The 17,330-nt window shown below is 42.2% G+C and overlaps 1 protein-coding gene across 3 annotated transcripts in view; it reads left to right on the forward strand.

Annotated features, from left to right (window-relative positions):
• ANK3 (ankyrin 3) overlaps window positions 1–17,330 on the forward strand; it is a 604,477-nt gene that overhangs the window by 427,381 nt on the left and 159,766 nt on the right. For all 3 annotated transcript variants that reach the window (XM_019507910.1, XM_019507908.1, XM_019507909.1), the window contains exons 5-7: window positions 1,180–1,278; window positions 8,134–8,319; window positions 10,073–10,171. In XM_019507910.1, coding sequence (XP_019363455.1) covers window positions 1,180–1,278; window positions 8,134–8,319; window positions 10,073–10,171 — 384 coding nt within the window. The remainder of the gene's footprint in view (window positions 1–1,179; window positions 1,279–8,133; window positions 8,320–10,072; window positions 10,172–17,330) is intronic.

Genomic DNA, 17,330 nt, shown 5'->3' on the forward strand with positions numbered 1-17,330 from the left:
AGGCCACAGCTTGAGTACTGTGTCCAGTTCTGTGTGCCCCATTTCAGGAGGGATGTGGGCAACATTGAGAGGGTCCAGACAAGGGCCACCCGCATGATCCAGGGACAGCAGGGCAAGCCCTACAATGAGAGACTGTGGGACCTGAACCTGTTCAACAGGTTCAGCCTGTTCAACAAGAGAAGGCTGAGGAGGGACCTGGTGACTGTCTATAAACTCACTAGGGGGGACCAGAAGGGTTTGTGAGAGACCTTATTTCCCCTAGCGCCCCCTGGCATAACAAGGAATAACGGCCATAAATTGTTGGAGAGTAAGTTTAGATTAGACATCTGTAAGAACTACTTCACAGGTAGGGTGGCTAGGATCTCGAACCAACTTCCAAGGGAAGTGGTGCTGGCTCCTACCCTGGGGGTCTTTAAGAAGAAGCTTGATGCCTACCTGGCTGGAGTCATTTGAGCTCAGTTTTTCTCCTGCTGAGGGGGGGGTCAGACTTGAAGATCTACAAGGTCCCTTCCGACCCTACTTCTATGATTCTATGATTCAGTCCCAGTAATTCATAGCAAGCTCAATCATTCCACTTATTAATCTGCATAACATGAAAGATTATGGAATATACAAAATCTATCGGGGTCATTAGGAAGGACATTAGTGCCAGATTGAAAGAATATATATACATAATACTAGATTACAGGAAGGAAGGATTGCTGAATTTATTGCTAATCCTCTGTTTATTTGTACAATATAAATCCAATTTGCATGTTTTATTTGAAAGATCGTGCTCTTTATTGTTGGGCCAATGACAAAATGTTGATTATAAGAGACTAGAAACTGACTCACCTGAAAATTATTCATGAATTAGTTTAAACTCTAATCACTTGCAACCAGCATATCATTGACTAAAGTGATTCAGTCAAATATAATCTGGGAAATATTTTTATTTGTTGAGAAATGTTGAAGGAACCCTGGTTGTAAAGCACTCGTAATTAATCCTGAGATCTCCCAATGCCCATGAAAAGGCAGCTAGCCAAGCACAGGCACATTCCATACCATTTCAGCTGTTCAATGAGACAAAAAGTAATTGATGGTTGGGGACAGAAGAAAGAACTGTTGCTAATGTGCAATAAAAAGCATTGCTTGTAAAAGATTACAGAAATTATTTATACATATATTTTCCTCTTTCAGAATGGATTCACTCCATTGTATATGGCTGCCCAAGAAAATCACCTTGAAGTTGTTAAGTTTCTTCTTGACAATGGTGCAAGTCAGAGTCTTGCTACAGAGGTAAAAGTTCAGGTTTTGCTTCCTGTGTTCCTTTGTTTCAGGTTACTCTCCTGCACATAGTAAAATTTCTGGAAAGGTTATGCTCAGCAGCTTTTACAAAATCAGTCCTCTACGTGGAAAATTACAATCCAGTGAAGCAATCTGGAGCAAATGACATTCCAACAATTTTAATCATAAATAAAATTAATAGTTCTTAATTTTAAAAAAGACATATTGCATTAAATAAGAAAATCACACTATAGTTCTGGTTTTTAATAAACAGAGGTTTAGAACTCAATGCATATAGAGGTTATAAACTAGAGGTTATAACTGGTAGGCTGTTTGATTCTCTGAATAGAACTAACATAGGAAACCACAGTTCTCGATTTCTCTTACAAGTTCCTACCTCCTATGTGCCTCATTTTCCCTATGTTTAAGATACAGCTGACAATGCTAGCTCAGCAATGAATTCCTGAAAGGAAAGGGGAAGTGCAAAATTTTCAGAGCAGTAGTGAAAGCAACAGCACAGAGATATTAAGATTTTTAAATATACTGCATTAAAATCTGCTTATTTCAATCTGCATGTTTTTCAAATACCATATTTACTGAAATATATGACAAGGTTTTTGCCCCCAAACAGTATGGAGGAAAAAACTCCTCATCTTACATTTGCATACAAGGAAATCTCATTAAATACATTGTCTGTCATTAAACTGCTGCCAAAAGCAGCATGTGCTCAGTAATGGAAACCAACTATGAAGTTGATTAAATACAACAACACTGAGCATGACTATAAAACATGTGGTCCATACTGGGCATATGCTGATGTGAACTTACCACAAAGATATGTTAGTGCAGCCCATTTGAATAAAGTATATGGTAGTGCCCATTGCACTCAGCCCTCTCAGCACTGACTCTTTTTCAAGTCATTATGAGCCACTACACTGCATACTTTTTTACTTCCTTTTCACTCCCACAGCTGAGATGCACCTTTCTTTCCTGTTTCCAATGAGTCCTGTGTCTTTACTAGCCTTAAATGTCTGACAAACGTCAACAAATGGGCCCTCAAACAGTTCACCCAGAATCCCTCTGTCAGCCCATCTCTTAGGCTGTCTCATATGATTAGTTTGGCCCCACCCAACGTGAAGTAGAGTCAGGCCAGGTTGCCCTGTGAGTCCTGGGATACTTCAAAATTTATAGGGATGTATTTGGTAGTCATGTTCGTCTGAGACAAAAAGAAATGTGAAACTCTGGAACTCTTGGTTCAGAGATGACACCTTTTATTAGACCAACTAAGATGAAAATCTAGATATAAATTTCTGGAGCATCCCAGGACTCTTGGCAAAAACTCCTGGTTCTAGACATGATTAGGGGGCTAATTAGTAGGGGTGTGCAAAACAGGCCATATTTGATTTGGATTTGGCCCAAATTGGGGACAGTGATTTGATTTGTTGATTTGGATCACTGTCCCCGATTCAATTTGATTGAATCCAATTCTGAAGATTCAGTGATGATTTGGAGAATCAGCGATTCGGCCATAGACACAGTTTAAATTTTTTTTTTTCTACATACTTCAAGTTACCAGGCGCACAGCTCATGAATGCTGCAATGGTGGGGCAGATGGAGCGTCCCACAGGAGCATGGGGGGGGCCCACATGTTTGGCAGCGAACCCGGAAGTACTTCCGGTCCACTTCTGGGTCTGCTGCCAAGCACACTGGGGGGGCCCCCCACACCTCTCTGGCTCAGCAATAAGCCATGGGGGGACCCCAGTTGCATCCCCAGATCCAGGAGGCACCCATCACCAAGCCAGGGAGGCATGGGGGGCACCCCCGACATGTTCCCTAGTGGACCCGGAACTGGACTGGAAGTACTTCTGGTCCACTTCCAAGTCTGCTGCTGAGTGCACTGGAGAGCCCCCTGTGCTCCTGTGGGATGCTCCATCCGCCCCAGCATCACAGCATTCATGAGCCACCTGGTACCTTGAGGCATGTAGAAAAAAACATTTAAATCTGTCTCTATATCTGAATCACCGAATCTTACAAATCTCTTCGAATTGATTCGGAGGGTTCCAATTCTATTCGGAAAGATTAAAGGGTCGCCTGATTCGATTTGGATTTGGAGATTCGGCCACCGAATCAGGCCAAATCTCCACTGAATTGAATCAGGGACTGAAGCTTCTCAGCCCTACTAAGTAGCGCATGGATCCTTTGTGGAGGATATCTGGAGTACATATGCATACTGAGCTGTGCTGAGCTGTGGAGTCACCATGGCTTGAAATGCTGTTGTCTCCACTGGGACTCAGCCCAGTGAATTCTATGGTAAATCCTGAGCCTTTTGGCTTTGTACCAATATCATGCATAGTTTGTAATGCTACATCCCAGCGGGTATTGGTTGAAGGAAGCATATAAAAGGAGGAGGAGGGGTTGAGGGGGGGTGATGGTAGTGGGGACACTGAATGGTGTGTTAAGAAAAGATTATTATGGAAACTAGAGGTTGTTGAGTGCTGGTAAAAGGGGTATATTGAGTATGGCAGTTTATGATGGATGGGAATGTCAGCATGTACTGGGTTATGGGTTAAGTAAGAATTGAAACTGGAAGTTATATTGTGTAAACGCAAGTTGGGGGGGGTTGTTTAACTTGTATTATGATGGGCATGTATTCCAAATAGATGATTGTGTCAGTTTATGGTGTGTTAGTGTACATTGAGATTGATGATGTTTTGAGTTTTATGTGTATTATGGTTTTGTTATGATGCTTTGTAAATTTTAAAAAAAGTTTGTAATACTACATAAGTAGGCACAAAAGTGTTATTTAGAAGTGTGTTTCATGGAGTACCTGTGCTAAAACTCGTAGCAGTTTCAAAAAAGGTGAAATGCATCATTCTGGATTAACTAAGACTGTGGGTACCTATAACATAAAGTCAGTGTTTTCAAATTTGCTTCTCACTGCCATGTGCTCAGGGACATCTGGGTCTGACAATAAGCAAGGGGGAAAGGGATAACAAGGGGAAGAAGTTAGGGGGGTGAGGGGGCTACCTGACCCCCCAGATCTATTTTCCCTGCTGTAGCAAAAGGAAGGGGACACATTAAGGCAAACTTCCAATAATTAGATTCTGTGCCTGGAAAATTATAACAAATTTATAAATTTTACACATATAGAATCTAATTATTTAGGGGCAATCTTTTATTTGAGTAAATACAGTACCTCAAATGCAGGATGAACTAAGAAAGTGCCAAGCACGTGTTCTCTCTAAAATGCTACATTGTATTTGGCTACTCCTATTTAAATCAATTTTCTTTAGGAAGCAATAATTTTTATTTTAAAAATTCCCTCTCTCTATATAGATATTACAATAATGTTAAAAATAATCATTACTTTCTTTGCCAAGTTAGCTTTTTTCAACAGTGTACTAATGTATATACTTTTGCCTGTGAAACTTCACTGTGTTTTTTCTGAAGTCAGCACGTAACACAAAATTATTAATTGCTGATGGACTGAAATTGTGTTTCAGAACTTGGTGGTAATTAGTTTATAATCCAGGGCCCATTTCAGTTAAATACTACTCTATTTAAAGATTACTAAAGCCCCCAGACACCAAATAAGAAATGGTAACTTCTACAAATACATTGAAAAAATAGTTTTCAATAGCTTTACCACTGTTTAATTATCAATAAGCTTTTTACAAAAATTGTCATTATTAGACACAAAAAAAATAGATTATGACTATAAAATATGTTGTTACTTATGACTGTATAGCTTTCTGAAAAAGTATATATCTAAAGTTATACATATGTATTCCTTTCTTAGTCTCATGTATCTGTTTGATTTCTTTAACCTTTGTGTGGGAAGAGAGTTTAACATTTTCCCCACATCTCTTTGATTATACAGCATGATTTGATTTCACCCTGGAAAGCTCCTTTGAAGTTTAATAGAATTATATAAGAGATTAATGTGGCCATAATTGTTGTGAGGGGGATATTTATTTTTTAATAACTTTAATATATGTCTGTTGTCCTTTGTCACTCTGCTAAATTCTTTGCTAGTAAATTAGTGTCCTGTAATGATATAGTCATTAATAATAAAACCCTTGGACAGTTTTTGTCCTGATCTTAGAAAAATTTTGAGTCAATATTTTTCTTCAAAGTGTTGGTGTTGGTTTTTAAGCACAAATACTAGTTAAAGAACTGTTGACATAGTGATACTTACTTGCAAGGGCTGCAGTTTAATGATCTTTGTTTCAGTAATTGCTTTATATATGGTATGGACAGACCACTGCATTTTGATCATCAGAAACAGAGGCTATGAGAAGATGTAATGGTTATTTTTATGCATAAGTAAAGAGTTCAAACTTCTCCATTCCCTTCCCTTCCATTCCCCGTGCCCCCCAAAAAAAGAAACTACTTTCCTAGCAGCCATTTTTGTCTCACCCCTCAACAATTCCTCCCCCCTCATTAGCATTTAAAAGTCACTAAAAATAAAAGGAACTCTAAGCAACTGATCAGAGTGGTTTCTGTTGCTACGACAACCACTTTTTACAGGTGACTCAGCTGTGTGCTCACAAGGCCAACTTTAAAAAAAAAAAGCTAGATTTTTCTTAATTTTGTCATGTGTCATTCTGAAGGCTTTTCAGCAGTAGTTGAGACTCTGCTGCTATAGCTACATCAATAGAGCCCCCTAGTGGAGACTTAGTGTGTGCCAATGGAAGAAACCTTTCAGCTGGCATAGTTATACAACCTCCTTAAACTGTTGACATGCTTTTTTGTTCTCATTCAGTGGTTTGCCAGTGTAACTATGAAGGTGGGCTATGATTTTTTTCACACTCCAAGTCATAATAGCTATTCATAGACATTAAACACCTCAGGCAAAGGTACCTGTAACCACATGTAGATATCCTTCTGGGCACTGTGTTTATAGGGGGAAAAGGGAATATGTAAAACACAAATGCTTGTAATGAAATATATTCATACAAAGGTAGAATTTGCTTTTCTGTATCTGGATTGCTCCTTATGGAATCTGTAATAGCATTACAGATTGCATTATCACCTAAACAATATCATTAGTCAACTGAATGTGACTTGCTCAGCAATTAGTTTGATGAGGGTCTCCTCAGATAAACCTCTTGCTGCAGTGCTGGCTTAGAAAAGCAGTTGGGTGCATTAGAATTCATCTACGGCTTGATCTAACAAAAAATTTTGGAAGGTCTCACACAGGAAGGTGTTTATAGCTCCTGTTCCACATGGTAATATTTGCCATACATAAGAAAAAGCATAGTGTGAGCCAGACTGTTGGGGTCTGAATATCCTTGTGATGGACTTATTATGGAGTCTAAATAGCCCATCAGTTGGTACATAAATGGACAGAACTTAAATCTGTTTGCTAAAACTTGTTGGGAGTGTAAGGTTTTTTAGTAGGGTTGGAGTGTTGTTAATGATCCAAGAAATACATGAGAAGTAGGGAGAGCGGTTTGTTTTTTGTTCTTGCTTCTTTTTGTGATATCTATTTTCGGACCAGCTGCATAGTTTAGAGAGCTGTTAGATGAGCTTTTGGGCCTTTCCTCAGGAGCTTTTCTTCAGGTTGCTGAAGAAAGTTGATCTGAAGGCCCGTTGTGCCCAAAATCTGGTCTAACATCTCTCCCAGCTAAAGAGTAAGTCCCATAGAAGTTATCACCCCAAAACCCTGGCTTTTTCTTTAAGATTTTGTTTTGTTTTTGAAAAGTTTTCCTGAGGAGGAGACTCTATGAACTCCCAACAGCTTGGGGAGTGTTGGTATAAAGATCATAGTCTCCACTTAAGAAAGAGTTTGTTTGTAATATACAGCAAAATCCCTGTTATCCGGCATTTGAGTAACGAGAACATTCTACTAACCATAATTTCCAGCCAGCCAAATGTGGGCATGGGTGGGGGGAAAGCTCATACATGGCCGCTGCCAATACCACCACCCATCATCCTGCACTGCAGCTGCTCTACATGCAGGTGCCACCACCCACCCCCTGCTTCATGTGCAGCCGCTGCAACCCCTCTTCCCTCCCCCCCGCTCTGCATCTGGCCAAAAACTACTGGCATTAGGTAACTGGCATTTTTAGATACTCAGTACCTCCCATTCCCCACTCATGCCAGATAACATGGATTTTTACTATATCTAGAACATTGGCCAGCATCTATTACTTTCATCTTTCTGTGTTTAGGGATTTCCAGTATAAAGACTATTAGGCAAGTGCCTTATTTCTTTTTTTTCAGCTTGCCATTTCTTCATTTTACTCAATTTCCATATTTTGCCACTATTGAAGGAGCTCATCTACAGCTAATGGAAGATTAACTATCACTTAAGTGTTTAATGTTCATGAATGGGGAGATGAACTTTGAAGCAGGAATGAAGTAATTTATATAATGAATACCCAAATTCCTGGCAATGTTTAGTAGACTTAAATAGCTCCATTTTTTGAAGTCATGCACTGAAAAATGTAGGTTCTTTGGAAGGGAAAATATTTGCTACAGGGACATAGTTACAGCATTTATAATTCGGTATCATTTCAATTGTCCTTTCTTGAGTATACTTACGAGTTGAATATTTTAGTAACTTTCCTTGTTTTTTAAGCCTAATGCAATTATTTATTCTTATGCTTCTGTCTGAACAAAATCAGTCCTAAACAGCAGAGGAAATTAAATAGTTATCCCCTGGTTCACCAACACATTACCTCAGGTTTATGATATTGAAACAGTTATACTTAGTTTGAGTATACGGGTCTTTAATTTACGCAGCCTTACACACTGAATCTGAATTGGACACAACTTTTAATATTCCAGCTATAAATACCACCTGTTTCCTTTCCAGAAGTCTTTGAATATCTGCCGAGTGTCATTCTTGTATGTTTACAGGATGGTTTCACCCCTTTGGCAGTAGCTTTGCAGCAAGGCCATGACCAGGTGGTTTCACTGTTGCTTGAAAATGATACAAAGGGAAAAGTTCGTCTTCCTGCTCTTCACATTGCTGCCCGCAAGGATGACACAAAGGCTGCTGCTCTGTTGCTTCAGAATGATCATAATGCTGATGTGGAATCAAAGGTTAGTTGTAACCAAAGCTATATACTAATAATGTGCATGCTGCCACATGAAGATTTCCTTTAAAAAAAAGTGGTGGCTGCAAGGAATTACTTCACTTCTCCTGTTTGACATAATTAAAAATACAGTTTAATTTGCATTTGTTCCCTTTGTTTAAAATTGGGGTTAAAGCCCATAAAATAATATAAAGCTAGGTATTTTTATTATTAAAGGTATTAGTAAATGGTCAGGTATATTTGAAATGAAGGCTGGCATCTGTAGCGTGTTATAGAGATCATATCATTAACAAACCATGCGATTAAAGTTGTATGCTATCCTATTACCTTAAGAACTCTGATAAACATGTAACAATTAACATTTAAATTATACAATCATCCAGCTTCCATTTAGTCTTAGCTTTCTTTCTGTGCCTATTTTACTTTCATCATAGCTTTCATGCCATATAGCTATCACAAAGCTTTTTGCATCCATGCCACCAGTGGTGAACTAACCATTCATTTTTTCCCTCTTTGCTTCCAAATGTGTTAACCTAGATGATGGTGAATAGAACAACAGAGGTATATATAAATATATATATATGCATCATCACTCTTCCATAACTTAGTGCTCCTGCATCATTTCTTCCTCCTTCTCTTTGCATTGCCTTGTATAGGATAAATATCTGCTTTAGGTTAAATGAAGTAGCATGTGCTAGAGAAGATCTTAGTTTAGTTACCAGGGCTTTCTGCAGCTGAAACTAGGATTTAAAAGTAAGAGTGAGCAGTCTTTGGAACTAGTTACCATCATACAAGAATTACATTGCAGAAAATGAAGGTTTCAGGCGTTCTAATGTTGTAGATGTTTATCAGCTGTGTCAAAAGCTGCAGACATCCCTGTCATATTGTGCATCCAGGACTGATTCTTTGGGCTTCTGCATGACACTTACCCTTGATGGTGTCAGCAAATAAAATGATCTTAGAGTGGTACTAAATCTGCAACACTCTCAAAACAAGGCAGTGACAGCTAGCATGGCTAAAAGGCTTGCTAACAATTTAGAAATGCATCTAATTCCCATAAGGTTTCATACTTTGCAGGACTGATGGAATTGCTGCATGTTTTAGCATTTTTAAAAGGAAGTAAAATTACTTCAATATGAAAATAAGTTGCTGAAGTGATGTTGTCAGCTAGCCATCTTCTACTTAGGATGACAACTTGTGGTGTCTGAACATAACCCAGTGTGATTGCCCACAGTGGGAGATTGATGTTTATCGTACTAACCCTTGAAAAAAAAGCCACATGAATCATTTAAAATGGTCTCTGATGTTGTTTAAATTTGCATCTTTTTTGAATTTATAAACTGTAGTTAGCAAGGATCATCAAGTAACTTGTATCTAAATTTCTGTGAAGAATCTCTAAGTGGTTTAATTTGCAAGGCTGAAATAATAAAGATAACAAGTAGATATTTCTATTTAGAAATTGCTTTCTTATATTAAAAAGGTTTATTTTTATACTCAAATGCCTTCTGCTGGAATAACTAAAAGTTTTATCCTAGTCCTATTCTTTTAAAATAATTACGTTAATTTCTTTCCCTTGTGCATAGCAATATCATTTTATTTAGAGAGCTGATAAATAAATGCCATTGAGTAAAAACTAGCACAGAATGGAATATTGACTTGGAGAATATTCTGCTTATTAGTTTTTTTTCAGAGCTATAATGTAAATATTGCAGAGACAAGGAGACATAAAAATTTAAATTTATTTATGTTTTTCCCCCCAGAGTGGCTTCACACCTCTGCACATAGCTGCTCATTATGGAAATATCAATGTAGCAACATTGCTGTTAAATCGAGGAGCTGCTGTGGACTTCACTGCAAGGGTAAGGGCGAAATATCACTGGTCTGTTTAGTGGATGCATTAATCTTTTCTAAATATTCCCTTAAAATATACAGAAATATGCCATTCTTACCAAAGCTGGAAATTCTGGGATGTCAAAGTTCTTTGTGATCATATTATAAGTCTTTATATTTAGAAGTATGGGTTTGGTTTGCTGTCTTTTTTAAATTGCACATATCTTCTGGAAAATGTGGACCTTTTACAAATAATGACTTCTACCTTCATGGTTTTAATGGGACAAAACCACACTGCCATTAGCTAAAACATCTATCTTTTTCCTATATCTTTTGCAGATGTCAGTAAATATACCTCTATGGAAAATGACTGTCAACTCTAAGGCTAGGGACAGAAATTACACATAAACTGGTATAAGTGATCAGAAATTGGTTTAAGTCTGTAACACAATAGAAGTTCAGTGTACATAAACCACTTTCAAAAGGGCTAAAACCGGTTTAAGGTAAATCTGGCTGGATGTAGTATCAGATTTAACAGATTTAGGTTAAATCAGTTATTGAACTTCTGTCCCAGATGCCCTCAAGATTCAAGTTAATTTACAGTCCCCCAGCATCCTAGGATACTTTGCTACTCACCTGCAAACTCCCCCTCACAGGGTGGGCAGGCTAGCCTTTACCCAGCTGTCTGCTCTAGCACCCCCTGGCTTCTGGCATGTGGTTGCACTACCAGAATCAAAACTGAATGTCTGTTCACTTGCTTATAGGTTCAATCAACACAGTTTAGACTAATCTGCAAAGATTGAATCAACTGAGTCTTGGGCTTTTTGACTGTCTGTACTTAGTCTAATTGTTTCTAGTGTTTGTTGAGCCTGGATACCTTCAGTAAATAAATCAGTTCCTTCTTGCTTCATGTGAAATTGAGGCAGTGCATAAGAGGGGACATAAGAGTTTGGAGAAGGGATCGGCAAAATGCAGCCTGCAGGCTGGATCTGACCCACTGACTGATTTGATCAGGCCCATGCATGGGTGCCCGCTAGTTGTTTGTATCTAGTCTGCAGCTGCCCCCATGGCATTCTCCATGAGGCCGAGCTCTGCCTACTCCAGCCTGTGCCTGCCAACCCCAGCCAGCGCACAGCATCCTGGCAGGGCTGCTCCCATTACAGGTGCAGGTATTGCTCAGTTCCCCCTGCCTCTAGCGACTCCTCCTCCTCCTGCCTCACCACTCCAAGTGAGGAGGAAGCTACAGCTAAACAGCTTCTTCTGTAACATGCAGTGCTTCAGTTCTAGCTCCTGACCACCTTCCACCCACTCGGCTGCCAGCAGGTAGCTGCTCATTGTGCCAGGCGGGTGGAATGGGTGGAAGGTGGCTGGATCCCCAGACCCTGGGACAGGCGCTGCCTGGCTGCAGCTTCTCCCCCACCTGGCCAGAGTGGTGCAGCAGGAGCAGGAGAAGGAGGAGCCTCTGGAAGCATAGGGAGCTGAGCAGTACTTGGGTAGCCCAACTGGGAAGATGTGCATGATGGCTAGGTCTGCGGCACTGCTGTTTGGTGGGCATGGGGCAGGTACAGGCAAGAGAGTGTGATCAGAGGGGCAGTGGTGGGTTGGATGGGGGGAGGGCAGGCAGACCGCACTTGCACCTGCAGCATACCGCCTAAGTGAGCTCTCCTGCACATGCCCCTTATCCCCCTCACTCCCTTTCCCCCACCCCTGGCCAACTCCTAGGACCTAGTGTGTGGGCAGCCCTGCACATACACCCCAACTCACCTATCACACCCACCCACATACCTCCCCACAGACACCCCACCCCTCCCACATACAGTATACATGAGTAAGAATTTATTTTGAGCTATTATGCAATTGCCTCTATATACACTGCTCAAGAATACATAAATCAGGAAAAAAAATATTTTTAAAAATAGAATTAAAATGCAGTATAATAGATGTTCAATTTTGAGCATATGTCTTGTTTTACGTCTATCATTTGTTAAATGATATCTTCTGAAAGATTTTATGTGTGCACTTGACAGCACACCAAACCTAGATAAGTGGTGCACGACACACAATAATTGTCCACGTCTGGTCTGGAAGAATAGAAAAATAAAATTAGATTACCCAGAAATGTAGAAGGAAGCCTTATGGCATGAAAAATGATGGAGGCAGAGGAATGTGAGAAGAAAAAGGGGGATTGTAGGATTAAAGAATGTAAGTGAGGAAAGGAGGACATAGGGCACTGATTCTCAACTGGGGTGCCATGGCATGCTGGCGTGCTGTGAACCTCTTCTAGGGGTGTCACGATATGGGTGTCTCCACAACTATGGTGATGTGCTATGTGCACCTCCTGTGGAGACAGACTGGGCAGCAGGTGCGGCTGGAGTCTGTACTCTTCCTGCAGCTGTTTCTTGTCCAACCCCATATGTTGCTCCTGGAAATGGAAGTAAGCTAGGCAGGTGGGACCGTCCTGCATCCCTGTGCTTCTGGGAGAAATGTGTGGCTGGACTGGGAAAGGTTGTGATAAGTGTGCATGCTCTGGATGCAGCTATTTTGCACTAACCCTCTGGAGGGGTCACACTGGGCTGTGAAGTGGATGTTTGCACTGCTCCTCTGGGCAGAGTTATGCTGCACCAGAGCAACCCTTTACACTGCTCTGCCAGAGGAGTCAGCTGGGCTGGAGCAGCCGTTTGTACTACTTGGCTGGAGCAGCAGGGTCTGTGGACACTTCAAGGCAGGTAAGAACATCCTCCTTTCTCCTTCCTTCCCCTCCACCAACGGGGTACAGGGGGTTTTACCTAGGAGACAAAACTGTTCAGTTATGCTTCTGATCCTTCCCATTTTAGGTTTCATCAGAAAACCCTAATACAGGCAGGAATCTGGGGCATCATGCTAGTTGAGAAGCACTGAAGTAAGTAGAGGCAGCACAGCAGTGATTCTCAACCAAGGGTGCCACCAAATTAAAAAAAGTTGTGGAGGGAGCCCTGACCAAAAAGGTTGAGAACCACTGACATAAGGTCAAGGGAATGTAGCCAAGGCAAGGACAGAGGCAGGAGAATGTGATTAGGGAGGCAGGAATTCCAGGGATACGTAGGCAGAAATATGAAAGGACATGTGGTAGACAGGAGACTTAAGTAGTAGATGAATGGCAAATTTGGAGAAAGCAAGAGAGTGAGGGATCCAGTGAGAATGATAAGAGATGTGAAGTAGGGCTGTGCAAAATTTCAGCGGGTGTTTTGTTTTGAAGCTGTTTCAATGTGTTTTGAGCTTGAAACAGTGAAATTGAAATGAAACAAAAGGATTCAAAACAGCTTCAAAATGAAATGAGGGCACTTGAAATGTTTCAAAACTTTCGAAACGTTTGAGTTTTGAAGCAGCCCAGTAGCGGGAAGTTGGGGAGAGCTAGGGCTGCACTCTGAGGAGTTCCGTCAGCCCCACGGAGCTCAGCCCAGTGGTGGGAGGCAGAGGAGAGCCAGGGCTGCACTCCAAGTGGCTCTGCCAGCCCCACAGAGCTCAGCCTGGTGACAGGAGAACCAGTGGAGGGGCTGCTTCGAGCACAGCTCTGGTTCCAAGCACAGCCCTGGTCAGTGGCTCTCCACCACCTCCCACCACCAGGCTCAGCTCCATGGGGATGCGGAGCACAGCCCTGGTGAGCACAGCTTGGCAACTGGAGGCTCTGCAGTCCCATGGAGCTGAGCCTGGCGGCGATAGGGAGTGGAGAGCCAGTGGCAGAGCTGCTCGAGGTCAGCCCTGGCTCTGACCACAGTCCTGGCCAGTGGCTCTCCACCACCTCCTGCTGCTGGGCTGAGCTCCATGGGGCTGGCGGAGCTGCTTGGAGTGCAGCCCTGGCTCCAAGTGCAGCCCTCACAAGCACAGCCCAGCAGCTGGAGGCTCCATAGCCCCATGGAACTGAGCCTGGCAGCAGGAGGTGGCAGAGAGCCACTGGCCAGGGCTGCACTTGGAGCAGCTCCACCACTGGGTCTCCCGCCACCTCCCACCTCTGGACTGAGGTCTGTGGTGCTGGTGGAGCCATTCAGAGCATAGCCCTGGCTCTCTCCCACCTCCTGCCACCAGGCTGAGCTCCGTGGGGCTTTCAGAACAGCTTGGAGTGCAGCCCTGGCTCTCCCCTGCCTCCCACCACTGGGCTGCACTACAAGTGGCTCCGCCAGTTCCACAGCCCTCCCAGGGGTGCAGGCCCCCAGATCTGCTTGCAGGATGACAGGAGGCTGCTGCTGCTGCCTGGTGCCAGCAGCAGCAGCAGTCTTCCCGGTGCTGGGTGCGGGCTGTGCCCAGCATCAGTCCCAGATGGCAGTGGCAGCCTCCTGTCATTCCATGTGCAGATCCAGGGGCCTGCACCCCTGAGAGGAGTCCGGCACAGCCCCACAGCCTTCCTGGGGGTGCGGGCCCCCACCTCTGCACACGGCATGACAGCAGGCTGCTGCTACTGGCAAGCAAATGAGTTTTGCTCTCAGAACCTCAAGGTGCAGTTTCCCAGAAACTCCTACACCTATCTCCTTGAAACTTGGCAGGCTTCATGCCCTCAGAAGGGGCTACCATCCCTGCAGTTTTCATTCAAATGAGGCAAGAAATGACAAAGTTATAGGCATTTTTATGACTCTCCATGATAACCTATGGGCAAAATGTCAAAATCAGTTGAAACAGCGAAACAGTGGAACAGTGCTTGGAAACACAATGAAATGATGAAATGAAACACTGTCCCTTTGAAATGGCAAAATGGAAGTTGAAATGAAACGGTACTGTTTCACAGAACCCTAATGTGAAGGCAAAGGTCAAAGGCTGACTGAACTGAAGAATTAAAGAGAAGCAAAAAGTGATAGGAGAGGGGTGCTTATAGGGACAGAGTAGCAGCTTTTCTCCCCAGTGGTTAAGACAAAATGAGGGCAACTCCTCTCTAAGAATAAGGTGGACCATTTCTTTGTTAAATAATCTCAGTGTTTTAACAATAATCTCATGATTTTTTAATCAGATTTAAAAATAATTTCATGACTCCTAAAATCTGATTAGTGTTTTATGAAATTAAAGTTTTATATATAAAAAGAAAATAATGAAAGAAGTGAGGCAGAGGTAGGGAGTCGTATAGGATGGTGGGTATGAAATGACAAGTACTGCAACTGAGGTGGATGTGAAATTTGAAAAAAAAACTTCAATGTGTTCACAGATCGGGGATGGATAATATCTATTCCATAATTCAGAAAGATTTGACATATGAAATCACAGGCCCAGTAGGAAGGAATTTTAATAAAGCTATCAAGTCAGTGGAGGGAACCATAAGATTGGAAGATAGCAAATATAGAACTTCTGTTTAAAAAAGACGTAGGGGAAGTGAATCGGGTAACTACAGACCTGTTACTCCAACTGCACTAGTATTCAGGGCTAGACAACAAGTTTTGTAGCAAGGAATTGTTACACACACACAAAGGTATATGAAAAAGGGAAAAAATCTAGAGAGAAATCATGCCAGACTAACTTGGTAGTTTTTTTTTTAATGAGAGCTAACGAATGCATTATGTTAGAACTGATTGAACTGGACTTAAAATATTTTATATAGTTCCACATAGAAAATTATTGGTGAAGTGGGTGAAGCTGAAGATTAGTCAAGATCCTTACAGCTGCTCAGCTGTAAGGTGGATAAGGAGCTGGCTAAAGGAGACACCCCAGTATCTTATGTGAAAAGGAAGCATCAGGCTGGAGGAGTTTACTAGTAGTATTCCTCAAGTATCAGTTTGGTGACTGATTTTGTCTGGTAGTTTCATTAATGATCTTGGCAAAGTAGAGGCCACTTCCTCTCCAGCAGCCTTGCTATCACATGTATTCAGCATCCCTGTATTTCAAAATGTCTGTGAGGACACTTTAACTAAAGTTTGTCGAACAATCTCCATTTCATAAATTGATGGGTGACAGGAAGGAATAAAAGAGAGGGCTTTCAGGGCCAGTGTGGCAAAGGTATTTGTCTGTAGCTGGCCATGCAAAGGATAGTGTGAGGACAGATGTGAGAGTGATGGATAAAAGAGCAATCAAGATTGGTCTTTATGAAATGGAGATAGTGGAAGGAAAATGTAGCAAGAGTAGGCATAGAAAGGCAGAACTCTGTAGAGTAATAGGAGCTTGAATTTGACATCAGTGAAGATGAGGGGCGTCAAAAGAGGGACTGAAGAACAGGGAGCACATCACCAAACAGCAAGCAAGGAAAATGAATTCAGCTGCTGTGCTTAAATGAGCTGCAAAAAGGCAATATGCATATTAGAGAGACTGGATAGAAAGGGTGCTGCAGATATGAAGAACGGAGTAGATGAGAGCCTGACACTTCCTTATTATTCTGAGGAAAAATGTAATTACTTATCTGCCTGTAGTAGTGTTGCTGTACTAGAAGTTTAACAGGGTCTGCAGTGATGCAAAGCAGCAGCTGCTGTCCTCACCCCTAACAGCCAACACCTGCTTCCTTCTCAGCTAGGAAACACTTCCTACTTCCCTGTTTTCTATACACTTTGGACAAATAGGCAAAGGGCCAGGGACTCTCACAAGTATTACAAAGCCTTCAGCCTCTCTTTGGCTGTGAGCTGTATGTACTGTGAGTTCTATGAGCTCACTGGCTGGTTGGGGTGGGGTCTGCCTGGTGTCCCAGCTTTTATGTAGCTCTGGAGTCTAGGGACTCAGTGCTACCACTGCTCATCCCCTCCTTTCACCTGATGCTGGATTTGTGTGGGATGAGGGAGGGGAAGAATGAACAACAGCAGCACTCACTCCCTGTGCTCTAAAGCTGCTTGAAAGCAGAGACTTCAAGCAGACCACACCCTGACCAAGTTGGTGAGCTCATAGCACATGCCAAGCTCCCAGCAGGAGATATAGTGACATGCCTGTGAGCTCTTAGTGGCATCCAGGATCACAGCACACAATTGCAGTCAGATCCGCTTTGGCTTTGTGACATGGTGCGGTGAGCTCTCTTCAGTCATACGCATCACACAACTGGAGGAGGTGTGGCCACATCTGCATTTCCACAGTCCTGGATCTGTCTGTGGCTGAATTAGTCAAATTCTTGAGAGAGAAATTATTATTCCCTGATCTCAGAGCAACAGATGAAAATAACTTGATGTTCTGCTCTTTCAGTCAGAAGAACTAGGGGATCCTTCAGCCTTCCCTCCATACCTGAACTTCCCGGACATCTGCTGGGAAGAGCAGTTA

The sequence above is a fragment of the Gavialis gangeticus genome, unplaced genomic scaffold (assembly GCF_001723915.1).
Source record: "Gavialis gangeticus isolate Ggan-Ray unplaced genomic scaffold, GavGan_comp1, whole genome shotgun sequence".
NCBI lineage: Eukaryota > Metazoa > Chordata > Crocodylia > Gavialidae > Gavialis > Gavialis gangeticus.